Source organism: Opisthocomus hoazin, chromosome 8 (assembly GCF_030867145.1).
Source record: "Opisthocomus hoazin isolate bOpiHoa1 chromosome 8, bOpiHoa1.hap1, whole genome shotgun sequence".
Lineage (NCBI taxonomy): Eukaryota > Metazoa > Chordata > Aves > Opisthocomiformes > Opisthocomidae > Opisthocomus > Opisthocomus hoazin.
In genome coordinates, this window is record NC_134421.1 from 57,425,614 (window position 1) to 57,452,005 (window position 26,392).

The window sequence follows — 26,392 nt, forward strand, 5'->3', positions numbered from 1 at the left end:
AGATATTTCTTAAGAAACACGTTTTGGAGGTATCATCTCCTCTGATTAAATGCTCTCCAGATTGCAATGACTATTTAACCAGGGGAACGGAGGAAGCCATCCACTCAGCCTATGGAATTTGATTCTATATGGGCTGTAGCACATAAGGTGCATTTAACCTTGGGTACCCATGGCACTGGAGAAAAATTCACCTCGGTTAAAGAGGAATCTTTCATAACAGTTCAAATTTTTAAGTCAGATTCTATTTTTCAAAGGCAGAAATTCAAACAATAGCTCAATGACAAACATGCTCTAGCAAATAGAGGAAACGTACGCAATTCCAGACAGGGTTGTCTCTGGGGAAAAAAAATCTGTACTGCTTAAAAGTAATTGTTTCCTTAACTCTAAGAGACATTGGAAAGCCTCCTTTCCTCGTGGCAATATACACAGACTGGAAAGAACCGAGCTTGAAAGATATAATTCATCTTACTAATCACACTTTTAATGGTATGGGCATATATAACCAGTCTCAGAGTTCTCTGCCCTTAAAAGAGCATCAGCCTGGATCTTATCACTCAGTATTCAGATGGATGTACGCCCCTACACTAGGCTGGCTCTGAAAGATGAGTGCCTGTCAGACAACGTTTGCCTTTGCCAGAAGTATAACTCATTAAGAAAAACAAGGCACCGATCCCTCCCAATATCCATGATCACACTTCACCAAATAGACCTCGTTATTAGTCTCTGCATTGAGAATCCAAAGATGCTACTCTCTTTGCCTTCCTAACATCAATATTCCCAGATTTAAAGACTTTTGTCCATGAGTAGCATATCAGAACCCTGAATTAGAGACTCTTAACACATAAGCACTTGAACAGCATCTCCCTAAATCTGCCACTTTTGGTACTATGCTTTGAAGTGCTGAAAATCACTTTTACAATTGTATTAACTTGGATTTTTTTTAATAATCTAATGGAACAAAACAATGGAGGAAAGGACAATCATCACCAGAAATACATCAATGAGTAAGGTGAAAAGTACCATAATCTAAAAATCAACTATCACGCTGGAGAAGGAGGATGAAGATGAAGGACAAGAAATAAGGTGAGAGCGCCTAGAATCAGAGACTTACAATGTCTCCTGCAGTATTTAGATTCTCAGATGAGCATTTCAGTGGCCCTAGGTTAGCATCATAATATTCACAGCTTTAGAAGTCAAGAAAAAAAACATTTCTTCTGTATAACAGATCATAAACATCAAGGCTTTTGTGCCATGTATGCTAAGTGACAATTTCTCTGCAATGACTGAAAAAGCCTTCAGAGAGAAATTTAAAAATCAGAGTATTACTGATGTGAAGATGCATATAATCTTATTTTTCAGTTCTGTAAGACGTGTCATTGATAAGGACACTCAACATAAAGAAAGTCACTTTGTTTCACACAGGTGGGCTTGCCCAAAGTAACAAACCAACTTTTGTGACTTCTTACAGCAGCAAGTATTTTGGGGTTTGTCACAGCTCTTGGAAGCAATAAAAAGTATCAATTAGTACAACCGATTCACATTTTGACAACTGGTTTGAGACAAAGAAATATTTAACAATAGTGCTAACGTTACAAAGGTCCTGTGCTACCTTTTAGTCAAGAAATTTTAAGTGATGCTTGAAAATAAATGAGAGCTAAGAATATACAGTTACTCTTACAGTAATTCACGAAAGTGGCAGTAAGAAGCTCAACCCAAAGCATCCTAGCACCGTTTCCCAAAGCACAGATAATACAGAATGGGGAAATAGCAAAAAACCTCTTGAGTCAAGACTAAAGAAGTTGGAGTCAAGTCAAGTCAACATTCAGAAATCAAGTGTATGTACAGTAATGTTGCCTTACTGTTTGCAGAACAACCTGCAGTATTCAGTATAATTTGCTTTGCTATCTAGCAGGCGCTCTGATGATCTTTCAGAGGTTGTTTCTGCCCAGACTGCACATCTCTGGAGCAAACAGATTCAGCCTAGTGAGGTCATCAGCTAGCGTAACAACTGCTAATAAACAAAGAGTCCATCAAAAATGGAAATTGATACAAACTGTGTTGCAACAGCATTGTATAAAAAATTGACAGGCTAATTCTTGAATGGGATTCCCTTGAGGTACATTTGGCAATGTCAAAGTTAAATTGGGCACTTAGGTTCTTGCTACGATCACTAGTAAGTCATAGGCACCACCAAATGGCAATTTATTCCAGTTAGGAGTCAATCAGACCATTTTGCCCTGTAAGCTACTGAAGTATCTTAAACCATTAGTTCAATCTAATTATCTGATTTTCACATTGTCTGAAGTTACATGAGATGAGTGCTGTCTCATCTTTCCAAGGAATTTAACATGTAAGATGTCAGTGTTCTACCTGCTTCTAAATTCAAAAAATGTAGAAAGCAAAAGGCACAAAAATCATACAATTAGAATAAAAAGGAATACATGTAAATAGTATCCTTCACTTTTCATTTTTCAGATACTAATTTTATAGATTTTCAGAGTGGAATGTGAGCAAAAGCAGATCATCTTTCATACTGATTGGGACAGCGTAGAGGCTAATGATTGCCTGAATTCCACAGTGAAGATTTCACTCAGAATTGCAGCTACACAATATTATCGCTCAAGTTTCTTCCTTTTCTTTTTAATCATACCTAGTTTCAGATTTTGGATGAAACGGGGTGCATGGGGTCTGACACCTAAATAAAATACACTCTTTATTTTCTATTAACTTGGCAATATAATTTAATTTTTCATTGTTATTTTTGAAAAATATTGTAGTTTATACACAAAATTGTAAAAACATCACATTTTTAAGGATTTGGCAAATCTAAGTGAGGAACTGAGGTTGTAAACAGAAATTCATTGTTACCATGATGCACTGACTTTTTTGCTAATATGGCTTTGTTTATTTAAATCCTTGTATTTTTAATTGCCAGAATACATTATTTTGTTACTCCAGGGAATATCTAATCAAGAAGGATGAATTTGCACTAGCAGGTATTTATAGAGGGTAAACATGTGATAAGAATGCTTATAAATCAACAGGCTTCACAATGTAACCAAAAAACCAAAAGTATAAGCTGAGAAAACTGAAACTGGTTTTGGACCTTGTCAGCAAGGAAATGAACGGCAGCACAGGATAAATTTGCCTATTATGATTAGAAGATCTACTGGGCCACAGGAGCACAATATCATCAGCTATAGTAGTAGAAGCAAATTGCATTAGCAATATTGAAGACATTACCGTATGACAAAAAAAAATCTAGTTTCAAAAATCCAAATGTAAGTGCATATCCATATATTTAAAAAAATGAATTAAGAATAGGAAATAATTATGATGGAACAACTTTAAGACAACTAGAAATCAACACATTCTTGTATTACATACAAGTTCTAGTAGCATGATTTATGAGTACAGTTTCTAAGCTGAGCATTAAGATACAAGCTCAAACATTTTCAAAAGAACAAGAAATATCAATCCAGTTTGATAAAAAAATAATTCTACCTTGTTTGTTGAAATAAAGCAATTTGAAAGGCTAGTATCTTCAGAAAAAAGGTACACTCAGTACAAACAGCAAACTTGAATAATAACAGATTAGGTCCTGTGCAGCCTGCTCTAGGTGACCGTGCTTTGGCAGGGGGGTTGGACCAGATGACCCACAGAGGTCCCTTCCAACCCCTCACATTCTGTCATTCTGTGATTCTGTGAACAGATTGCCACTCTTAAATTTAGCAATAGAAATTCCACATATATTCCATGATCCTCTTTCTAGCAATGGGGTTATTTAAAACGCAGGTCTTCCAACTCTAGAGCTTACAACAATGTCTTGAAGACGACAACCATGGAAATGAACATTCAAACCCAATCTGAAATTATGATAATTAATAGGTAGTTTCTACGTTGCTATACCTAGGCAACCAAAAGTAGCGATTGCAGGCTCAGGCATTTTCTCATGCTTGCAAAGCAACAGTTTATGAAGCAGTGTTTTAAGCAAAAGAAAGCAGATTATAAAATGGATTAAGCCTCACTTCATACACGTACATTAACTGATAACGTTATGAGATTCACAAAAGTGATTTTACAGCTCACAAAGCATTCCATCTTTCTTGTTCTATGTATGAATACACACACACCATGTTTGAAATAGGCTAACACATCAGCATTTACGACAATTGCAAAACAGAATTGTAGCACAGCAAAACATTTTTTCTAGTACCTGTACCTCTAAACATTGACAAATACCATTCTACAGGCCTGTTCTGGCCACTATATATTTAACCATTTTAAAACATGTGCATGAATATGCATGGATAACCCTAAAGTTTAACAACTGAATTAATGTCTTACCTTCCATCTCTATCCCAATCATACACTTCTACTTTAATTGTCCTAAAAAGAGAAAAAATACAATTCTATTAAAGTACATATTTAAATGTACCAGGATTGCCTTTAATACTCATATTTTAAAAGCATATGGGTGCATCAGTGGTGCCAAACTCAGAAGGCAGAATTTCCCAGTCATCTCTCATAGGGCAGAAAACAGCAAGTCACTTGTGTTACTCTGTATCTCTTCAGAAATGAATAGCAAAATACAGCGGAAGCTAAGGAAACAAACACATTGGAAGTTTAACTGAGATATTTTTACTTGCTGATGCTCTAAATTTTTTGTGGTTTTTTTTTATGAAGGATTGTTTAAACCTTAAAGCATTATCAAAGTTTTTAAGAACATTGTAACAAACAGGAACTTGCTTCTTTGGTATATGCTATTATATGGAAAAGGGATACCTATTGTGGGGTAACAACACCTTACAGAAAAAAATAATATATCAACATTTTAGAAGAAGTGTGCAGAGATTGAGAAGGCCCTTATTCAACATCAAAGTACAGATTAAAAACAACATTCACAATACAAAGTAAAGTACATTTAATGCAGTAAGGAATTCTAGTCCCAACATTTTGATTCTTAAATGAAAATAACTACTCCAGAATACAATAATATTTCAATCTGGTAGACAGTATTAACCTCTTCTAAACATTGTGCAGTGGTGAAAAGTGAAAACTCTGAGAGATCCACCCAAGATTTTGTGAAGGCCCTGTCTGTGGCTACAAATGAAAGAAATTTGTAGTTGTTGAAAGACTGCACTTTCTCCCTCTTAAACTCCCCCCAACCTCCCAACAGAGGAGGCGGCTGCTTAGCTATCTGAACAAAGAGGACAGAAAAATGCAGCATAATTTTTTTTTTTATTTTAATTCCTATAAAGCCAACAGAATAGTAGTTTAGTTCTTTCATCAGACTACACTAAATAAACATCAGATTATGCAACATAACCATGACTCCGGCTTTCTAGAATTAAATGGGAGAAGTAGATTGTGGGGCATGGGGGGGAACACGACAGAAGGAGACTCTGTGTATCAGTTTTTCACAAACTGACAGATTGGCCTGGACATGTGGGAATACTTGTTCTCCTCTCAGTGAGTCAGGAGCTGGTGGGCAAGCTGGATAATAAAATGTTAAAGTCCACCAACACACAAGTACTCAGTGCAAACACTTTTTCAACAGAACTATTTAGAATTTATTTCATTTAAATCAGAATTGTTAAGCCAAACTAGTAGATTATTATACATACAAAATAACACATGGATCTAAAATATTTTTATATCGTAGTATTTTTGTATCGTAGTACTGAAATCCCATCCCTGTGATGGCTGAAAATATATTTTATGATTACGTAGTTTGCTTGTTTATCCCCCAGCATTAGCTAGTAAATAACAAGTTCAAGGAATGCCTTCCCAGAAGACTAGGCTTTCATGGTAACAGATTAAAATAATTTAAAAAATAATTTTAGTGTACATATTTCACTGAATAATTACCTTGATAAAGTAATGCAACAGAGTTCTGACATGGCAAAATCGTGTACTACAATAACAAAATGTACATGAATCTCTGGTAATCACATACACGGAAGCTGAAAATAGAAATTGAGGTAAAAATGTAACAACTTAAATTCCAAACTAAAGATTGTTTCAAAGACACATTCATGGAAAAATATCAATTTGAGCAAAGTCTTACTTAAATTTATCTACATGCAGCAGTATGTTTCAAACAAGGATTTGGCTTCCACTGATGGAAACATTACTTCATGGTTAGAAGAATGCAATACTAAACCCCTTTTTATTTTAATCAATAAGATAAAATACCTTAACTCATATAAGATATGATCATACCAATCTCAACTTAAGAAGATAAAACAGATGCTTAGGGGTTACAAGGCTTTCAAACCAGGTTTTTGACCTTTTGCCTTTGAAATACCCCAATAAGTACATTTTGCATCTCTTGTATTCTTCACACAGTCTATGTAAATCTGAACTGAATCTTAGCACATCTATCCATCTATCTACGACATTCAGCTTATGTATTATGCATATTTTTATTCCAGTCTTCATATATTTCCTTCATGATTTTAAATATTACACTATACACTGCTAAAAGTATTATGACTAATTGATAAGTTCATGCTTCCTCAGAGTCTTACTAAAATAATTCCAGTACTCCAGATTTCAGGTAGCAAAGATAGATAAACTACCAGACATTTAACTGAGTACTAGATAATAACCTCAATATCTAAAGGCATTTAAAAAATATGAATGATGACAACAGAACAAGAAGTCATCAACAGTGAGTTAAACATTTTTCTTCTTGATATTGTTAGAAGTTAACATGTCCATTTTTTAAGGAGTCTAAAAACATCCATTGTTCCTCAAGTAATTTGCTTGTTACTATTGGTAAAATACTGGTTAAAAACATGGTATTATTACCATGTTTTTCAAAGATGAATCCTTCTGCATGGGATCACTGAAAGCTTCAAATTTGAACACGATGATGATTACCTTCTACATTTCTCCTACCCACATATTTTAAAGGCTTTCATTTATCAGCATCCTCCGACATTACAATGTCACCCAAGGAAGCCAGATCATAATTGTTTTCCATTGAAAAATTATTAAAAAATACTTCTGCACACTAGTAACAGTGGCCATTCTTCAAATTAATCTTTTCTTTCTAACTGTTTCTCAATCACATCATAGAGAGCAAAGAATTTTTTTCCAGAATTCACCACTAACATTTCCTGCAGATTTAGCATATTTATTTCTCTAAATTCTTTAATGGTTTTGAACACGTATTACCCTTTCAAAATGCTGATTAAATAACCTAAATAACATCAGGAACTGAACTGCATAGAAAAACTTACCTATAAAAGAATACATTAGTGGGGGGGGGGGATCATATATGCTAAGAAAGGTTAACCTATACCTTACCGGTCATAGTCTCCATTACACAGCGCTCTGACAGATATCTTGAATGCCTGCCACACTGGATTTAATGTATTTTTTACAACTTCTGTTTTGTGGCAGATTGTAAAACTGTAATAAAAAAAGATACATTCGTATTTATATACTTTTTATTTTGTGTCATCAAACATGGAATTAAAAGAGCTTTACTCTGTACTTGTTCGTACAATGTCCATATAAAATTTAAGATAAGAAAAAAAGAACTGCACTGAAATCACAGAGAAAGGAGGACAGAAGAGGACAGACCTGTTGAGAGAGATTACAGACTAGGGTCCTAAACAACTCTAAACCTACAACGTTTTTACCCAAAACTTCAACAAGAACTACAACCATTCAGTGAGTTATTTCAGCCAAGAGCAGTCTCCATCCCACTTGTTTAAACAGGCCTTGTACAGCCAGGAACCAGTCACAGACCCAGAACGAAAGCAGTCTCGTAAGGATTTAACTCTTGCTTAGCAATTAAGAAACTGAGCCAAGGGAGTCACAGTTTTCTGATGCTTGTTCCCCATTTTATGTTTATGATTTCTTAACCAGGGCTGTCTCAGGTAAAACATACAAGCCTCTGTGAGATTCCACAATCACCTTCTCTCAGGTAAAATACAATAAATTGTTTTAATGCATTCTGCTTTCTTTAAATGATGCAACATTAGAATTCTTCTTCTGAATCCTCATCTTGGCAACTGAATTGTTCAAAAGTAAATAGGAGGCAAGGCCACTGGTGAAATCGCTACTGTAATTCTACATACAGATGTAACTGAAGCTGTCCTTTGAGGGAGTATCTTCCTTATGTTCCAAGGGCCTACATTTTTATCCTGGCTATGATTCAGAAGGCATGCCTGAAGCTAAGAGACAGAAGAGAGAGCATCCTTCTGCCCACGGGTGCAGAAGTATGGTCCCAATCTCTTGTTGGATTCAGGAGACCAACAAAGAATCAGTGGCTCACCACTCACCTCTTCAAAGGAATTGGAGAAGCACAGCACTCAAGACCAAGAGAAACTGCATATACCAGCACTCCCAGTAATGCCCAGAAAATTCCACTAATGACCTTAATGCCATTCACAAAGGAGCCATAACTCCTCCAGGCTTGCAATTTAACATATACAGTGATTATTCAAGAAGTTGTTCCTATAATCTGCCTCTGAGAGGAAAAGAGCAGGGAACAGACACACATATACCCATACACGGGTTTATGTTAACAACTGTTACATTTAAGCTACTGAAACAAGTAGTATCATACATGTCTAGCCTGTGGTTTGATATGATGTTGTATGTGAGGACTATCAGTTTCCAAGAAAACTTAACCTGGCAGTAGACCCCTAAATAAGCAGCGTGTTGACCAAAAGTTAGCATGCCAAGTCTTCGCAGCACAATAGGAGAGATTAACCTATTTTAACAAATTAAAGTGTGAAAGTAGCAAACAGCCACTTGTAAAAAAAAATTTTTATTTAAGGTGTTTTTGAATTCTATTTCCTAGAACTCTGTCAAAAAGATAAAAGATGTTTCTATATTTGCAGTGTAAAATATTTTTACTTAAAACGATTTCTAAACATCAGCACACTCTGCAGCTACAATCTTCCTTGAGAATTCTATTTATTTTAAAGGCATACTATATCTTAGCAAAAATAATGCTCTTTAGCTATTTTTATTACAAATAATTTTCATAGTGCTTTATATCTGTAATACATTGAACTCTTAAAACTCTGAGTTGCAATATTTGATCTATTTATTACTATAGTTTTATTCCTATACTGCATAACATGATACACTTAAATCCAACAAACATCATAATAGAAACGTAGCTTAATCTGACAAATATAAAAAAATGAAAACTATGTTACCATCTGTAAATAAATAAGTTGCCTACTGTTTAACAGCAGAAATACTTAACAGGCATCTACCTGCCATCTTCATTGCTTCGATGAAATACAAGGAAAGGATCAGATTTCCCAAAGAAGTCCTTCTTGTCTAGTTTGTTCGCACAAAATTGCATTAAAACTGAATCCTGAAACGAGTAATACAGAAAAATTACATACAACATGCAGTTCACTACACTAAAAAAAAAAAAAAAATCACTGACTAATAACCGTACAAGTAGAAAACAAAATAAATCAGGGTATCTGCCCTCTAGACACCCTCTACACATTCACATGTCCTCATAGTGCAGTTTGAACTGCTGGAACCAACAATTTCTTCATTAGGAGTTGCAGAGGAAGGGTAAATTTCTATGCTAAATGCCTCAGGATTTTTCCAGTATTTTCTGACATCCAAAGTCGCATTCTGAGGGAAGTAGATACACAGGCAAGGAATGCAGTTTAAGAATTAATTGTAAAAACCTCCAGTGAGACATGACTAAGACTTGTTCCTTCAGTGACTTAAACCTGCAGTTATCTGCTCCTGCTGTCTGTAAAGCAAATGGCTTAGCAGCTTGCTATTAAGAGTCTAGAAGCTTCCAGAAAATGAGCCTGGAAGATAGAAATACACCCAATCTGACGACAAATAAGGAGAAAATTTTCTTTGCTGTGGTCAGGCAAACTGATAGTCACACATGGTCACCTCTTTGGGCAGAGTCAAGAATGTGAGAAGGGGTTATAAATGCAAAGACAGACCTGCAGACTCAACTGGGGCATGGCCTGCTGGAAGACTGAGTTCCATACACAGGTTTACAGGTGTAACAGCAGCGAAAGGAAGACTAGGCAAAATGTGAGCTCACCACTAAGTGGGACAGGGCACCACGTAACAAAGGACATGGAAAAGTCCATGTTTCTCACCACCACCTTTGCCTTCAAGAATCTCGGGCACCTGAGACGGAGACCTGAGAAAGTCTGGAAAAAGGATGATTTGCCCTTGGTAGAGGAGAGCCAGGTAAGGGAACATTTGAACAGACTAGATATACAGAAGTCCATGGGACCTGATAGGATGCACGTCTGAGTGTTGATGGAGTTTGCCAAAGACACGGTGAGGCCACTTTTGATTATCTTTGGCAAGTCATGATGTTCAGGAGAAGTTCCTGAGGACTAGGAAAAGGCAGATGTCACTCCTATCTTTGAGAAAGGGCAAAGAAGAGGATCCAGGCCAGTCTTTCATCAGTCCCTGGGAAGATGACAGAGCAAATAATCCTGGAAAACATTTCCAAATGCCTGAAAGACAAGAAGGTGGCTGAGAGTCATCAGCATGGATTTACAAAGGGGAAAGTCATGCCTGATCAACCTGAAGCCTTCCCTCACGAAATGAGTGGGTCAATGGATGAGAGAAGACTAGTGGATGTTGTTTATCTAAACCTTGGCATGGCCTTAGACGCTACGTCCTATAATGTCCTTGTTCACAAAATGATGAATTACAGGCTAGATAACTGGACAGTGAGGTGGACTGAAAACTGGCTGAACTGTTGGGCTTATGATCAATGGCACAAAGTCCATCTGGAGACCAGTAATTAGTGGTGTACCACAGGTATCAAAAATGGGGCCAATAATATTTAACATCTTCATTAATGACCTGGATGATAGGACAGAGTATACCTTCAGCAAGTTTGCAAATGACTCAAAAGTAGAAGTAGCAGCTTGTACAGCAGATGGTTGTACTGCTATTCAGAGACACCTATACAGTCCGGAAAAACACACCAATGTGAACCTCATGGAGTTCAACAAAGCGAAATGTCAAGTACTGCACTTGGAGGGGAATAACCCCATGCGCCAGTACAGGCTGCAGGCCAAACAGCTAGAAAGCAGCACTCCAGAAAAGGACTAGGGGGTATTGGTGAACACCAAGTTGCCCAGTGTGCCCTTGGCAGCAAAGCAGGCCAACAGCCTCCTGGGCTGCATTAGCAAGAGCGCTGACAGAAAGTTGAAGGAAGTAACTCGGCACTGGTGAGACCACTCCTGGAGTACTGTGTTCAGTTCCAGGCTCCCAAGTACAAGACAGACATAGACACACTGGAACAATTCCAGTAAAAAGGTCACTAAAATGATAAAGGGATTGGACCATCTCTCATACAAGGAGAGGCTGAGAGCTGGAATTATTTAGCCTGGACAAGAGAAGGCTCAGGGGGATTTTATCAATTTCTATAAATACCTGATGGGAGGCAGAAACAGACTCTACTCCGTGGTATCCAGTGGAAGAGCAAATGGTAATAGGTACGAGTTGAAATACAGGAAATTTCACTTAAATACAAGAAAAAACCTTGTTACTGTGAGTGTGGTGAAACATTGAAACAGAGAGACTGTGGAGTCTTCTTGGACATACCCAAAACCTAACTGCACAGAGCCCTAGGTAACTTGCTCTAAGAGCAGGGGAGTTGGATTAGACAATCTCCCAAGGTCTCGTCCAACCTCAGCAATTCAGTGATTCTAAAAATCTTTCCCATTCTGAATATGAACTACAAATTTTTTAAAAAAAATCTCAGATCAGATAACAATTAATCCAAATACTGAATAACCTCATGTAGGAAAATATCACAGAGAAAGTATGTGACAGCTGGTGAGCAAGAGATTGTGCGAGAGGGTGTGCACATGAAAGAGCATGACAGAGAATGCAAAAGAGTGTGAGAGAGAGAGAGACTGAGTCCCAGATTCTTTGCAAGCACCTTTCAGTGTTTTCGAACCAGTCATCAAATATGTAAAATTTGAGTGGGGTGAATCAGGAAGAACATGAAGGCCTTAGAAAGCATCTAGTATTCGTCTTCATTAAAAGGGAAAGAAAAAAAAATCCTTATCTGATTACGGATATGACATATTTGTGACTTTAAATAGTTTGTTACAAATGGGATAGAAATGCTGGTCTAGGAGGATAAACCCAGGATATCAGGAAAAAACTGCCTTTAGTCTCTTTAAGGTTACCGATAAATGCTCGGGTTGATGGCACATGTGTCTCAAGAACGGTAGGAGTTTAACTTCTTAAGAAATGTAGAAGCACAATTTCTGCGGGAAAGCAATTAAATCCTGTAACCATTTTGTCATCTGATAAAAGTGTGAACATTTTGATCATGTACTATATAAAAAGTTTGAGATGATGTAAAACAGAGGGGAAAGACAGGCATTTTCCATGACCATACTTACTCATTTGTACCAGTAACATGGGAATTTCCTACTGCTAAATGGGAGTTAAATGAGACTGGAGTTAAATGGTGCACCCTATTAAAGTAACTGTGCAGAACTAGCAGGGTTGCCTGGAAAGGCAAATAAGATTTGAGCCCATGTGCTATTCAAATATATCACTCTGCAGAGAAATAATACAGACTTGACTAAGCTGGAAATAATGTACAAAATTAAGGATTCTTTTTTACTTCAAGCATCTAACGAAATTAAGAAAATAAGGCCTAAACAGATTAGCTATAGGATGTATTAGTAAAAAGAGAAACATGACTACTGCATAAATAGAAAAAACTTGACCACTTATGACATGATATAAAAGTTAGAAGTTACACAAAAGGTGAAGCATTATCCCCTGAACACCATCAAATTACAAGAACTAAGCCCCAGAAACAAATCTCTTCATGCTTCAAGCTCTTCATGCTTTCAGGGTTCTCGAAGGCAGGAGGGTCCAAGAGTGCTGGTCACTGTTTAAACGTCACTTCCTCCACGCTCAGAAGCAGTGCATCCCCCTGAGAAAGAAATCTATAAAAAGAGGCAGGAGAGCCGCATGGATGAGTAACGAGCTTCTAGTGGAGCTCAGGTGGAAGAGAAAGGTCCATGGAATGTGGAAAGAGGGACAGGCCACTTGGGAAGAGTACAGAAACGTGGTGAGAGCATGCAGGGATACAATGAGGAAGGACAAGGCCCACGTGGAATTGAATCTGGCAAGAGATGTCAAAGACACCAAGAAGGGCTTCTTCAACTACATCAGCAGCAAACGGAACACTAGAGAAAATGTGGGGCCGCTGCTGAATGAGGTGGGTGTCCTGGTGACAGAGGATGCAGAGAAGGCAGAGTTACTGAATGCCTTCTTTGCTTCAGTCTTCAGTGCCAAGGCAGGCCCTCAGGAATCCCAGGCCCCGGAGGTAAGAGAAGAAGCCTACAGAGAGGATGACTTTCCCTTGGTTGAGGAGGACTGTGTGAGGGATCACTCAAGTGATCTGGACGCCCACAAATCCATGGGCCCCGACGGAATGCATCCATGAGTGCTGAGGGAGCTGGCAGACGTCATTGCTGAGCCACTCTCCATCATCTTTGAAAGGTCCTGGAGGACAGGAGAGGTGCCCGAGGACTGGAGAAAGGCCAATGTCACTCCAATCTTCAAAAAGGGCAAGAAGGAGGACCCAGGGAACTACAGGCCGGTCAGCCTCACCTCCATTCCGGGAAAGGTGATAGAACAGCTCATTCTAGAGGTCATCATCAAGCAAGTGGAGGAAAAGAAGGTTATCAGGAGTAGTCAGCATGGATTCACCAAGGGGAAATCATGCCTGACCAACCCGATAACTTTCTACAATGGCATGACTGGCTGGGTAGATGAGGGGAGAGCAGTGCATGTTGTTTACCTTGACTTCAGCAAGGCTTTCGACACGGTCTCCCATGATATCCTCCTAGGGAAGCTCAGGAAGTGTGGGCTGGATGAGTGGTCAGTGAGGTGGATTGAGAACTGGCTGAATGGCAGAACTCAGAGGGTTGTTGTCAGCGGCGCTGAGTCTAGTTGGAGGCTGGTAACTAGTGGTGTCCTCCTGGGGTCAGTACTGGGCCCAGTCTTGTTTAACTTCTTCATCAATGACCTGGATGAAGAGTTAGAGTGTACCCTCAGCAAGTTTGCTGATGACACCAAACTGGGAGGAGTGGTGGATACACCAGAAGGCTGTGCTGCCATTCAACGAGACCTGGACAGGCTGGAGATTTGGGTGCAGAGGAACCTGATGAGGTTCAAAAAGTGCAAGTGCAGGGTTCTGCACCTGGGGAGGAACAACCCCATGCACCAGTACAGGCTTGATGCAGAGTTGCTGGAGTGCAGCTCTGTGGAGAGGGACCTGGGACTGCTGGTGGATGACAGGTTGACCATGAGGCAGCAGTGTGCCCTGGCTGCCAAGAAAGCCAATGGGATCCTGGGGTGCATCAAGAGGAGTGTGGCCAGTAGGTCGAGGGAGGTTCTCTTCCCCCTTCTACACTGCCCTAGTGAGGCCCCATCTGGAGTACTGTGTCCAGTTCTGGGGTCCCCAGTTCAAGAAAGATGAGGAGCTACTGGAGAGAGTCCAGCGGAGGGCTACAAGGATGATGAGGGGACTGGAGCATCTGTCCTGTAAGGAAAGGCTGAGGGAGCTGGGATTGTTTAGCCTGAAGAAGAGAAGGCTGAGAGGGGACCTAATATATGCTTATAAATATCTGAAGGGTGGGTGTCAGGAGGATGGGGTCAAACTCTTTTCAGTGGTGCCCAGCAACAGGACAAGGGGCAACGGGCACAAACTGAACCATAGGAAGTTCTGTCTGAACATGAGGAAGAACAACTTCGCTCTGAGGGTGACGGAGCACTGGAACAGGCTTGCCCAGGGAGGCTGTGGAGTCTCCCTCTCTGGAGATATTCAAGACCTGCCTGGACAAGGTCCTCTACAGCTTACTGTAGGTGACCCTGCTTCAGCAGGAGGGTTGGACTAGATGACCCACAGAGGTCCCTTCCAACCCCTAACATTCTGTGATTCTGTATTTTTGTAGGTTTACGTACCTAAACTTGTACTCTCCACATGCCCTGTACATTCTCATCAAATGTCTGATACCACTGCCTTTTTCATTTAAGATCTGCTATCTTGTCATTGCGAACTTGTCAAACATACACCCTACAGCCTCATCCAATACATACCATGCTTTGACAAACTGCCCCCTTCCTCAGATTCCAACCAGTCTTTATCACCCCATATCTATACTCCTTTCTTATTCTTCCTTCCAGTCTCTGTTTCCCTGTGCTTTACAGATCGCTGCCAGCTCATTCGGTGCTGGAAAACAACTGAGCTGGCCTGGCTGCCAGGTGCTTTCTGACCAGCAAGCCTCCTCCCCTGCCCAATCCACCTCTCCATGAGCCCGAGGAGCGGTGACACTCCTGGGGAGGATCATGACCATACTATGTCTCTCCCCTTAACCAGACAAAAGCCCCAGTGCCCCCCCCCCGATATTCTTCTGTTTTCTATTAAAGAAGTAAGCATCTGCCCCTAACAGGCCAAGGAAATCTTCACTGTTTTTTCCAAGAAAACTGTTTAAACTCTTCCTTCATGGCGATTCTTCGAAACACCTTACTACTTTTTTTCCAATACACAATAATTTCACATTTAAAAAATAATATGACTCACTATTAGCATAAAACCTTTTAATTATAAGGTTAAAAATCCTAAATCTTACTTTGATGTTCATGTAATGTTAACATTCTATAATGAACAAATAATTCCATGGCTGAAACAAATGGATCTTTGTTAAAAAATGGACCCAAAGCAATTAAAATGTGATTAATTACTTGGGGAAACAAAGACTAGATTTAAAACTCATGTAAGAATCAAAAACTTTATGCTTCATATTGTTTTCTGCTTCTTTCTGCTTCTGCTGTCTAAAAGTAAGCGTAACTGATAGGAAAAAAAAGTATCCTTACCTCTCACATATATCACAAAATGTAAATTTATACATTATACCTTTCACTATCTGCTGCAGTGTAAATCACAAAGTAATTTTCATTTTATTTTTCAAAAAGCAATGAATACACACTTACTCGGCAACAGCCCAGTTCCTCTGCTGTTACTATGACTGTTCCACATTTCTTCCCAGGAATTCCTCTGCAAGAAAACAGAACTGCATCACCTCACTTCCTTAATATCACTTATGCAAGTTGCAGCTCACAGATAAGCACAAGGCAAGCTTTCAAGTCACAAAACCGATGGCATGCTATACAGCTTCCCTTTTCTGCCACTTGTCCTGTGTAAAAAAAATTGGTTTATCGTAAGTGAATTGGTAAATGAGTCTCACCTTTATTCTAACTAGCAAGAAACAGTTTCAGTTTTAACGGCAATAGCATAAAAAGTTTAAATGGGACAAAATCACAATATCAGAAATTCTATTTTCCACCCTTCCACTGATGTTTTATTTAGAGATGACTCTACAACTTACTGATTTGTGTAAAGCATCCTCTTGCAAATTTTCCTTAAACTAAATACCTAAAATATACTTAAAACTATACATCAGCCTTATTTTACAGTATTTATTCTGAAATGTTAATGAAAACACATAACAATCTCACCATCATATCAGATACCTTAGTTGCAAATTAAACTATAATTCACCCAGACAGCAATTAAAAACATACTGCTGCAACACCAGAAAGCAGAAACCAGATCCTCAGCATAAAGAACAATACAGGAACAGAAAAGCCATACAATCTGATAGTATTCAGTGCCAGCAGCCTTTTTTTGGGGGGGTGGGGGGCAGGGAGGGATAGGGGGAAGTACACATTTTTAGATGCAATTTTTTGTATGATGCTATAACTATAGATGAGAAGTTCTGGAATATTCTAATGTCTATTAGTATGTCCATTAGCACACACTTTGGCAATGACTTCTAGATGTTTTTCAAAACTAATGCTATTGCTTATGCTTGTTTTATTTCTAGTTCTTTATTTCTTTATGGCTTTCTTGAAAATAATTATTTGAACAAAATTACTTTCCAAGAAGACATTAAGGTAAAATTATATTTTCAAATTGCTTGTATTTTTTAGGGTTTTCTAAGAGAACTAGAGGGCACTCCTGTTATTCTGTTACAACAGAATAATTAATGTAAACACTTGCTGTTTTTATTTCACTTATTAGTTTCCTCAGTCTTTCTGAAACTTTTTACAACGCTCTGCAACTTTAAATAAGTTTAGCAAGACTGTGGTATAATACAGAAGTGGTGAGAAAATAGTTCTTAAAAGCAGATAAAAGTTTAGAAATTATGAACAGAGGAGAAAATACTGATGCAAATTTACGCAAGCTCACTGAAACTCTTGTTAAGTCTATAAGGAACACATCAGGGAACGCTGCTCCTACACTGCTGCAGTCATTTGTCAGCAGTTAGAGAGATACATGACTTCTGTCCTGGACCTCCTCAGTGCTACACGGTAAGTCTGAATTTCACAAGCAAAACAGTAGATAGGGAAACTATTCAAGTTTTTGTTGTGAAATCTTAAATGACCATTTAAGAAGAAATACATAGAAAACTTATGGCACTCTTCCATCTAATGCAGCATGACTTATGAAGCACAATACTTTAAGACCAAACAGAAGAAGTGTCTTCAAATAACAGAAAAAAAGAATCTGGTCATTCCAAATGTTACACAGTATGAGTTATAGTTTTATCAACATCAAAATCATCTGGTTTTACAGCTGTTACCCTGCAACAGCTCACGACTGAAAATTAGCCATTTCAGCCTCTGTAGCACTGGGATATTGAAATTGAAATCTCAGATTTTCAAAAGATGAAAAAGTTCCATTTTTTCTTTTGAACAGTACTTCTTGAAGCTTCAAAAACTTTTGAAATTTGGTAGTAAGAGCAGTAGTAGAAATTACTTAGTTATCAGGGTGATAGTGACCTTACATGGTAAAATGTTTCAGGAACAAATTACCTTGGCTTTGACTAGTAAGGAAGAAACAGAAATCTCAGAACTGTAACTAAAAAACCCAGAAGTTCCCAGCACCACAATTCTATGGGTTATGCCAACTCAAATAGCAGGCACCAGTATCAGAATTACCATTACCTGAAACAAAATTGTTCCTACATTTAAGACCAGTTAACTGTGCCATTAGGGACATATTTGAGACATAGTCTGGGAAGTGACAGTACTTTGAAGAAAAAGCATCAAACATTTCCTTTAGTATGAAAAGTCAAACAGATTTATCCCACTTCCAAAAGATTACCGTGTCAGATGCTAGACTGTGAAAAATACAACTCTGATCACCTCCTGAAGAGCTGGAGGCCCAAAGCAAACTGTTGATAATCAAGCCCCATTTCTGACAAACTAGTCACCAAACAGTTGCCATTTAACAGAGAACCTTGTGCCATCTTGCCCGCAGTTATAACACGTGGCACTCAACACCTGCCTGTCTCAAATTGAGATTTGTACATGAAGACATTTATGCAAAGACATGCTTCAGTTCATCTTCTGAACATGAAGGCCAAGGGAGGCCCAACCCCAAGAGTTGCATGTGTCTGTAACTAGCACTATGAAGGATGGGGGAAACTGGAGAGGTAATCCCCTGAAGAAATTTGGGTGTGTACGTCGGAAAAAATGGGGAATTCTTGATCATTAAGTAGACATGAAAAGTACACACAATATAGTCATATCTGAAAGCACTTGGGGTAAGGTTTGGCTTGACGTATCACCAAGGTTCTCAAGGACATGTGCCTTATAAAAGAAGGATAATATTACCACAATGGTAATGGCTGGCAAAGAGATGAAACGCTTAATCAAGACTAGCACAGAATTTCTCCATCGAACAAGAAGTTATTATTAATCAGGAACTAAAAATTCTACCAAATGACCTCTACAGTTTGTGACACTATTAAGTACGAACTTTGCAAGCTTCTCTTGAGAGTACAAACATGAAAAAAGTACTGGGCCATTCGCAGACACTAAAGAGTTTGTTCTCTTACAAATTCTCTTACAAAGCATTAAGAAAGAAATGCTTACATGTAGTCAGCACTCTGATAAAAACTTCAGTGGTCACACAACAGCCAGATGGAATGACCTTTAACTAGCAATAATGCCTAGTGAGAAAATAACAAATTAATTTCCAGCTGGTCTTATCACTGTATGAAACTACATTACTCGGAGATTCAGCATCACAGACCAGTCCTTCCAATTTCCAGGGAATTACTGACTAATATTACCTTGAAGACAAGCATGTAAGAGTTCTACCTGTTCAAATCCAGAATGCAGTGCCATTGCCCATCTTCTTCAAGTTTAAGGAATAGCTGGTATTGAGCTGCCCTGGAATTGGTTTTACAGCACTGAAGTGACAATATAGACTTTTTGTTCAGGCAACCAGTTTCTCAGGGTAAGTTTCTCTGGAAAGGGTTACAGATCAGGTTTTGTGGGGTAATAATGAGACAATCTGTATCACATAACCACTGTCAACTCCGACACTCAGTGCTATTTACCTGACGCCCAGGCATAGAAAACAGGCCAGGCTAAGTGTGAACAGGGTTCAAACTGAATAAAGGAAAACAAAATGTGAGGAAGATCTAGTTTCAGTGGGTACTACTGGTTTGAGAGTGCAGAACCCGTAGGTGTTCTATGGCAATCACCTCTTTTTAGGTTGTTTAAAATGCCTTACTGACAGAAGCTGTTATGGCTTCGGGTTCACCTGAGGCCTCTGATACTAAAAGCTACAGAATGAGAGATTTTGTCTTTAGAACAAAGACGCCCATGGAAAGATGTCCAAAGATGGCAAAATAATTGAACAGTATTTGAGGGAGCAAATAATTTGACTGTTTGAGGAATCGAACAGAAAACCATCATCAAATGAAAGGACCTCCACAATACCTGCATATCTCTAGACAGGATACAGCCCTGAGGAGTAATTATTGTCTCCTTAGAAAAAACAATTTCATGACTGAAGCACCACACTTGCAGCACCTGGAGAAGTTTGAAAGGACGTTCTGAAAAACAATTGGGCTTTAACAAGGACTGAAAGGAGGACCTTTTCAGAACCGGTGAAAAAGTCAGAGAAAAATGACAACTTATCTGGGAATTCAAACCTGACAGGTTAAACACAGCCTCCATTTTTGCAAGCTGAAACTGCAATGACGCAGAGGATGGAACATTTTTCAGATTATTCAAAAATTTACAGTCTTATCACTGAATTTACAGAACCTAGCCCTCTGGCAGTCACAGCTACAGATAAGAGGACAGGACAAATGCACAGAAGTCCCAATTCCAGGGTTCGGATGTTTTTCTATCCATTATGTTCACAGCAAGATGACAGTGGAAAGAAGTTCACAAAATAGGCCAGCTGGCTCCAGTACAGCCTCATTAGCAGGCAATGGCACTCAGATGTGAATAACTAGCATAGAATGCTCATTAGGCTTTGCAATGGCTCTGCCTCCTCATTAAAGGGAATCCCTACAGGAATGCACTTAGTAGATCCTGAAAGAAGCATTGCTCAGTTATAAATGTGGCAAGCATCTTCTCTCTAGGAAGACAGAACATGCAAACATCTAATTCTGAATCATGTCTGAGAAGGTGACACTCTCAAAGGCAGAAGAGGGTCTTTGCTCACAAGCTAGCGGGGCTTACTGATAGAGCTTTAACCTAGACTTGAAGGGGAAGGGGGATAATATCAGGCTTGCCTGTGACAAGCTGTGGGATGACACGCCAAGGTTAGAGGGATGGGGCGTTAGCAAGGGCCCTCAGCCTGTTGCTCTGAGATGTGCTGGCTACACTGCAGCACACAGTCTTACTGAGATGAGCCAGGGGCTCCTGAGGTAATAGGGGCCAACAGGTAAACACCAGTGAAATATCTGAAAACATTTAAGGGGTGTTCTTCTAAGAAGGTGACATGGCTGACAGCCCAGCTGAAGCGCCTCTACACCAATACACACAGCATGGCCACCAAACAGGAGGAGCTGGAAGCCACTGTGCTACTAGAAAGCTACAGCCTAGTTGCTATTACTGCCCTCTATGTCAAGAAAAGGATAGAATGTGAAGAATTGTCTCTGAAGAATAGCCATGAGCAGCTTGAAAGCTTATAGGTAAGAATCAGAGACAGATGCTACAAAGAGAACCTTGTGGTTGGTGTCTACTACAGGCCACCCAATCAAGGGGATACTACTGACGAAGCCTTCTTCCTTCAGCTCCAGGAGGCTTTGCACCCGTAGGCTCTCGTCCTACTGGGGGACTTCAACCACCCCGACATCTGCTGGAAAATAGCACAGCGAGCTGTAGGCAATCCAAGAGACTGGTGGAGTGTATAGAGGATAACTGCTTAAGACAGGTAATAGACAGCCCTACCAGAGAGGATGCCATACTGGACCTGCCAGTCACCAATGCAAGTGAGATAATTCGTGACATCAACACTGGAGGCAGCCTGGGCTGCAGTGATCATGCACTGGTGGAGTTCACAGTCCTGAGGGATATGGGTCAGGAGAAGAGTAAAGTCAGGACGTGGAATTTTAGGAAAGCAAACTTCCTGCTCTTCAAGGAGTTAGTCAGTAGGACCCCTTGGGAAACTGCCCTCAGGCACAAGGGAGCAGCACAAAGCCAGCAGATCTTTAAGGCCACTTTCTATAAAGCGCAACAGCTCTCAATCCCTAGGTGTAAGCAATTAGGCAAGGAAGGGAAGAGACCAGCATGGCTGAGTCAAGACTTGCTGGTCAAACTAGAAGGCAAGAAGGAACTGCACAGGCAGTTGAAGCAGGGACAAGTATCCTGGAAAGAGTATAGGGACGCTGCCCAGTTATGTAGGGATGCGGTCAGGAAGGCCAAGGCACAGAGGGAGCTGAACTTGGCAAGGATGCAAAGAATAACAAGAAGGGCTTCTACAGACATGTCAGCCAGAAAAGGAAGGTCAAAGAAAGCGTACCCCCCTGATGAGCAAGAATGGCAAACTGGTAACCACAGACCAACAGAGGGCTGAGGTACTCTCTTCCCACACCTCTCCAGTGGATGGACCACAAGATGGGGACTGGGGGAGCAAAGTCTCTCCCACTGTAAGAGAAGATCAGGTTTGTGACCACCTGTGGAACCTGAACATACTTAAGTCTATGAGACCTGACAAGATGCATCCCAAAGTCCTAAGGGAAGTGGCTGATGTAGTTGCGAAGAGACTCTCCATAACATTTGGAAAGTCATGGCAGTCGGGTGAAGTCCCTGGTGACTCAAAAAAGGGAAACATTGCACTCATTTTTGAAACAGGGTAGAAAGAAGGACCCTGGGAACTACCGACCTATCAGCCACACCTCTGTGCCTGGGAAGACCATAGAACAGATGCTCCTAGAGGCTATGCTGAGGCACAAGGAGGACAGGGAGGTGATTCGAGACAGCCAGCATGGCTTTACCAAGGGTAAGTCCTGCCTGACCAACCTATTGGCCTCCTATGACTGACTATATCAGCAGACAAGGGAAGAGTTACAGGTGTCATATATCTGGACTTCTGTAAGGCCTTTGACATGATCCCCCACAACATCCTTCTCTCTAAACTGGAGAGATCTGGATCTGATGGATGGACCTGTTCAGTGGATGAGGAACTGGTTGGATGGTCACATTCAGAGGGTAGTGGTCAGTGGTTCAGTATCCAGATAGAGATCAGTGACAAGTGGTGTCACTCAGGGATCCATATTGGGACCAGCACTGTCTAATATCTTCATCAGTGACATGGACAGTGGGATCGAGTGCACCCTCAGCAAGCCTGCAGATGACACCAGGCTTGGAATGGTGTGGTCAACATGCCTGAGGGACAAGTTGCCAGCCCGAGAGACCTGGACAAGGTTGACAAGCGGGCCCATGTGAAACTCATGAAGTTCAACAAGGTTGAGTGCAGGGTCCTGCACCTGGGTTGGGGCAACCTCCAGTATCATTATAGGCTGGGGTATGAAGGGACTGAGCGCAGCCCAGCCAAGGAGGACTTGGGGGTACTGGTGGATGAAAAGCTGGACATGAGCCAACAATGTGCGCTTGCCAGTGCAGAAGGCCAACCGTATCCTGCGCTACATCAAAAGAAGCATGGCCAGAAGGTCGAGGAAGGTGATTTTGCCCCTCTGCTCTGGTGAGACCTCACCTGGAGTACTGAGTCCAGCTCTGGAGCCGTCAGCACAGGAAAGACATGGACCTGTTGAAGCGGGTCCAGATGAGGCCATAAAGGTGGTAAGAGGGATGGAACACCTCTCCTATGAAGAAAAGCTGACAGAGTTGGGGCTGTTCAGCCTGGAAAAGAGAAGGCTCCGGGGAGACCTTATTATGGCCTTTCAATATATAAAGGGGGGTTAGAAGAAACACAGAGTCAGACTTTTTAGTAGGCTTATTGTGATAGGACAAGGAGTAATGGTTTTAAACTAAGGGAGGCTAGATTTAGACTAGATAGAAGGAAGAAATTTTTTTTACAATGAGGGTAAACACTGGAACAGCTTGCCCAGAGAGGTAGTGGAGGCCCCATCCTTGGAAACATTCAAGGTCAGGTGGGACGGGGGCTCTGAGCAACCTGATCTAGTTGAAGATGTCCCTGCTCACTGCAGGGGAGTTGAGCTAGATGACCTTTAAACGTCCCTTCCAACCCAAAGCGTTTCTATGATTCTATGAAAAATAAAGTTGTGTCATTTCTGGAAGTGGATACGTCTGCACCTCATCCTTTCATGCTAATACAGCTGGGACATATGAGGCCAGTCTGAGTAAGTCTTACACATGCAGCTTGTCTTCAGAAGACATTTAACGAATCTAGTAACCCAACAGGTTAAGAGAGTAAATGTTACTGTTAAAATGTCAGATTCTCCATTCCATCTGCTTTGTATGACTAGATTTATTTTCCAAGAGAAATCATCCATAGCAAATCTTCACCTCTGTACCTAGCCAGTGTGTAAAATACAGTGCAACACTGAAGTACGTTCTTGAACAAAAACACTCATAGTCACAGGGATAACAGGCTAGCGCACTGCCACACTGGGAGCAACACTCTTCTGTGACAGACTGCATTGAATTCAAAGCCTTTAATGGTGTCAGAAGCAGAGAGGGAGGTTCAGGAGACATCCTCGTATCTGCCTAGGCTAAATACTATTAGGTTCATGCCTCAGAGGCATAATCCGCTGGTGCTTGTAAGATCAATGAAACTGCAAGTCACGCCTGTCATGAAGGCAAAGAAGAAAAGTGTGCATGTATACCTTCACTTCTGCATTCACCATGAAGGTTACTAGCAAGGTATGTTTCAGCCTGCCTGACAGACCACTGCAATGGTGACACTCTAGGCTTGAGATGTTTTACCTCAGTTTTCATGAAGTACAAGAGTATCCTTTCATGGCAGACTTTCTAAGTGAACTTTCCCTGATGATACACAGTGTAACTCATAGCTCACCAGCTCATGGCAGCCATGGAGTCCTGAATCTCATGAGGCTTTTGTAAATGTCCAGGGTAGACAGATCTGAAGTTGAATCTTCAATTCTCTTCAATTTTCATTTGAAAGAATGTCAGAGCTTACTTAAATGCCAATCAGAGAATGGAATTCAAGCTTCTCAAGCTGCTTAAGCACAGAATCACAGAATAGTAGGGGTTGGAAGGGACCTCTGTGGGTCATCAAGTCCAACCCCCCTGCCGAAGCAGGGTCACCCACAGCAAGCTGCACAGAGAAGGAGACTCCACAACCTCCCTGGGCAGCCTGTTCCAGGGCTCCGTCACCCTCAGAGGGAAGAAGTTCTTCCTCATGTTCAGACGGAACTTCCTGTGCCTCAGTTTGTGCCCATTGCCCCTTGTCCTGTCACTGGGCACCACTGAAAAGAGCTTGGCCCCATCCTCCTGACACCCACCCTTCAGATATTTGTAGGCATTTATAAGGTCCCCTCGCAGCCTTCTCTTCTTCAGGCTGAACAAGCCCAGCTCCCTCAACCTCTCCTCGTAGGGGAGATGCTCCAGTCCCCTCACCATCCTCGTAGCCCTCCGCTGGACTCTCTCCAGTAGCTCCTCATCTTTCTTGAACTGGGGACCCCAGAACTGGACACAGTACTCTAGATGAGGCCTCACTAGGGCAGTGTAGAGGGGAAGGAGAACCTCCCTCGACCTGCTGGCCACACTCCTCTTGATGCACCCCAGGATCCCATTGGCTTTCTTGGCAGCCAGGGCACACTGCTGGCTCATGGTCAACCTGTCATCCACCAGCAGTCCCAGGTCCCTCTCCGCAGAGCTGCACTCCAGCAGCTCTGCATCAAGCCTGTACTGGTGCATGAGGTTGTTCCTCCCCAGGTGCAGAACCCTGCACTTGCACTTTTTGAACCTCATCAGGTTCCTCTGCACCCAAATCTCCAGCCTATCCAGGTCTCGCTGAATGGCAGCACAGCCTTCTGGTGTATCTACCACACCTCCCAGTTTGGTGTCATCAGCACAAAAAGTGCTACTTCGGTAGGTTAGCTGATTTAGACTAAAACAGCACTGGACATTCTTCTCTCTGTACATCCGTTGGCAGAGAACAGAAAAAGCAAAATGTTAACGAGCTTTAGAAATACTGTGATGAAAAAAAGTTCTCTGATCTCAAGTGACATCATAAAGAACATTCAAGTTATGTGAAAGTGGACTTGACTGGCAAATTCAAAGCAGTAAATATCCTTAGGAATGGAAGACATGCAATATTGTTTGAATTATTTTTATGTGAATATTAAGAGAGACTAAACACACGCCTATAAGCAAACAATCCTTAAATGCGATGCAGTGGTTTAATGAATAAAACAAGACAACAAATGTCTTCTAGACACTAAAGTATTCAGACTTCACAGAGTCCAGAGTGAACAGGCAACCAGACACAGTTGTCTAGCCACAGCACTGGCAAAAGTACCAATCATAAAACCTGAACGCTGGGGAGAACTCGTAACAAATATCTATTCACACCACATATACAAAAAGGAAGGTATATTTCAAAATCATTCAGGGGAACAACTGATTTGCATCCATTTAGTAACTACCATACAACAGAGTATCCTCTCAGAAGCCAGATCTGAACAATGTTTGTTTACCCAAGAGAGAATGTACTACACAGGCCCACACAACCGTGACATAACTATAAAACCTTTTTTCCGTAGAATCTTCACTGATGTCTTTTCCCTCCTCACAGCTAATTTCAAACTTTAAACTTCATCTGTTATGCACTTCAGACTTCACTTCACCTGTACCAGGTAATGACAAACTGCTGAATGGGTGATTTTTAAACTACAAGTTTAAAATAAATTTCAGTAATTTTCTCAGAAATAAAAGTGTAGTGTGCTGATTTTGTGGACAGAAAGAACAATAAAGATGTTCAAGAAGTCAGCAAGATTTGTCTTCCTAAATATGGGTGTCTTCAAAGTCAGCATCTTTCTCTGACCAAGTCGCCACAGACTTCCAGTAGAGTCAACTGACAACTAATCAAAACAGTCAGAGTTGCAACAGT

At 40.6% G+C, this 26,392-nt stretch overlaps 1 protein-coding gene across 10 annotated transcripts in view; it reads right to left on the reverse strand.

Annotated features, from left to right (window-relative positions):
* CPNE8 (copine 8) overlaps positions 1–26,392 on the reverse strand; it is a 172,366-nt gene that overhangs the window by 102,034 nt on the left and 43,940 nt on the right. For 9 of the 10 annotated variants that reach the window (XR_012764737.1, XM_075428246.1, XM_075428245.1 and 6 more), the window contains 4 exons: positions 16,015–16,078; positions 9,249–9,352; positions 7,318–7,422; positions 4,348–4,389 (listed from right to left, as the gene is read on the reverse strand). Coding sequence is in view for 9 of the 10 variants with exons in the window: in XM_075428246.1 (XP_075284361.1) it covers positions 4,348–4,389; positions 7,318–7,422; positions 9,249–9,352; positions 16,015–16,078 (315 nt within the window). In the remaining variant the exon portion in view is untranslated. Of the gene's footprint in view, positions 1–4,347; positions 4,390–5,871; positions 5,952–7,317; positions 7,423–9,248; positions 9,353–16,014; positions 16,079–26,392 lie in introns of those variants that run through there. The other variant, XM_075428252.1, reaches the window with a different exon arrangement.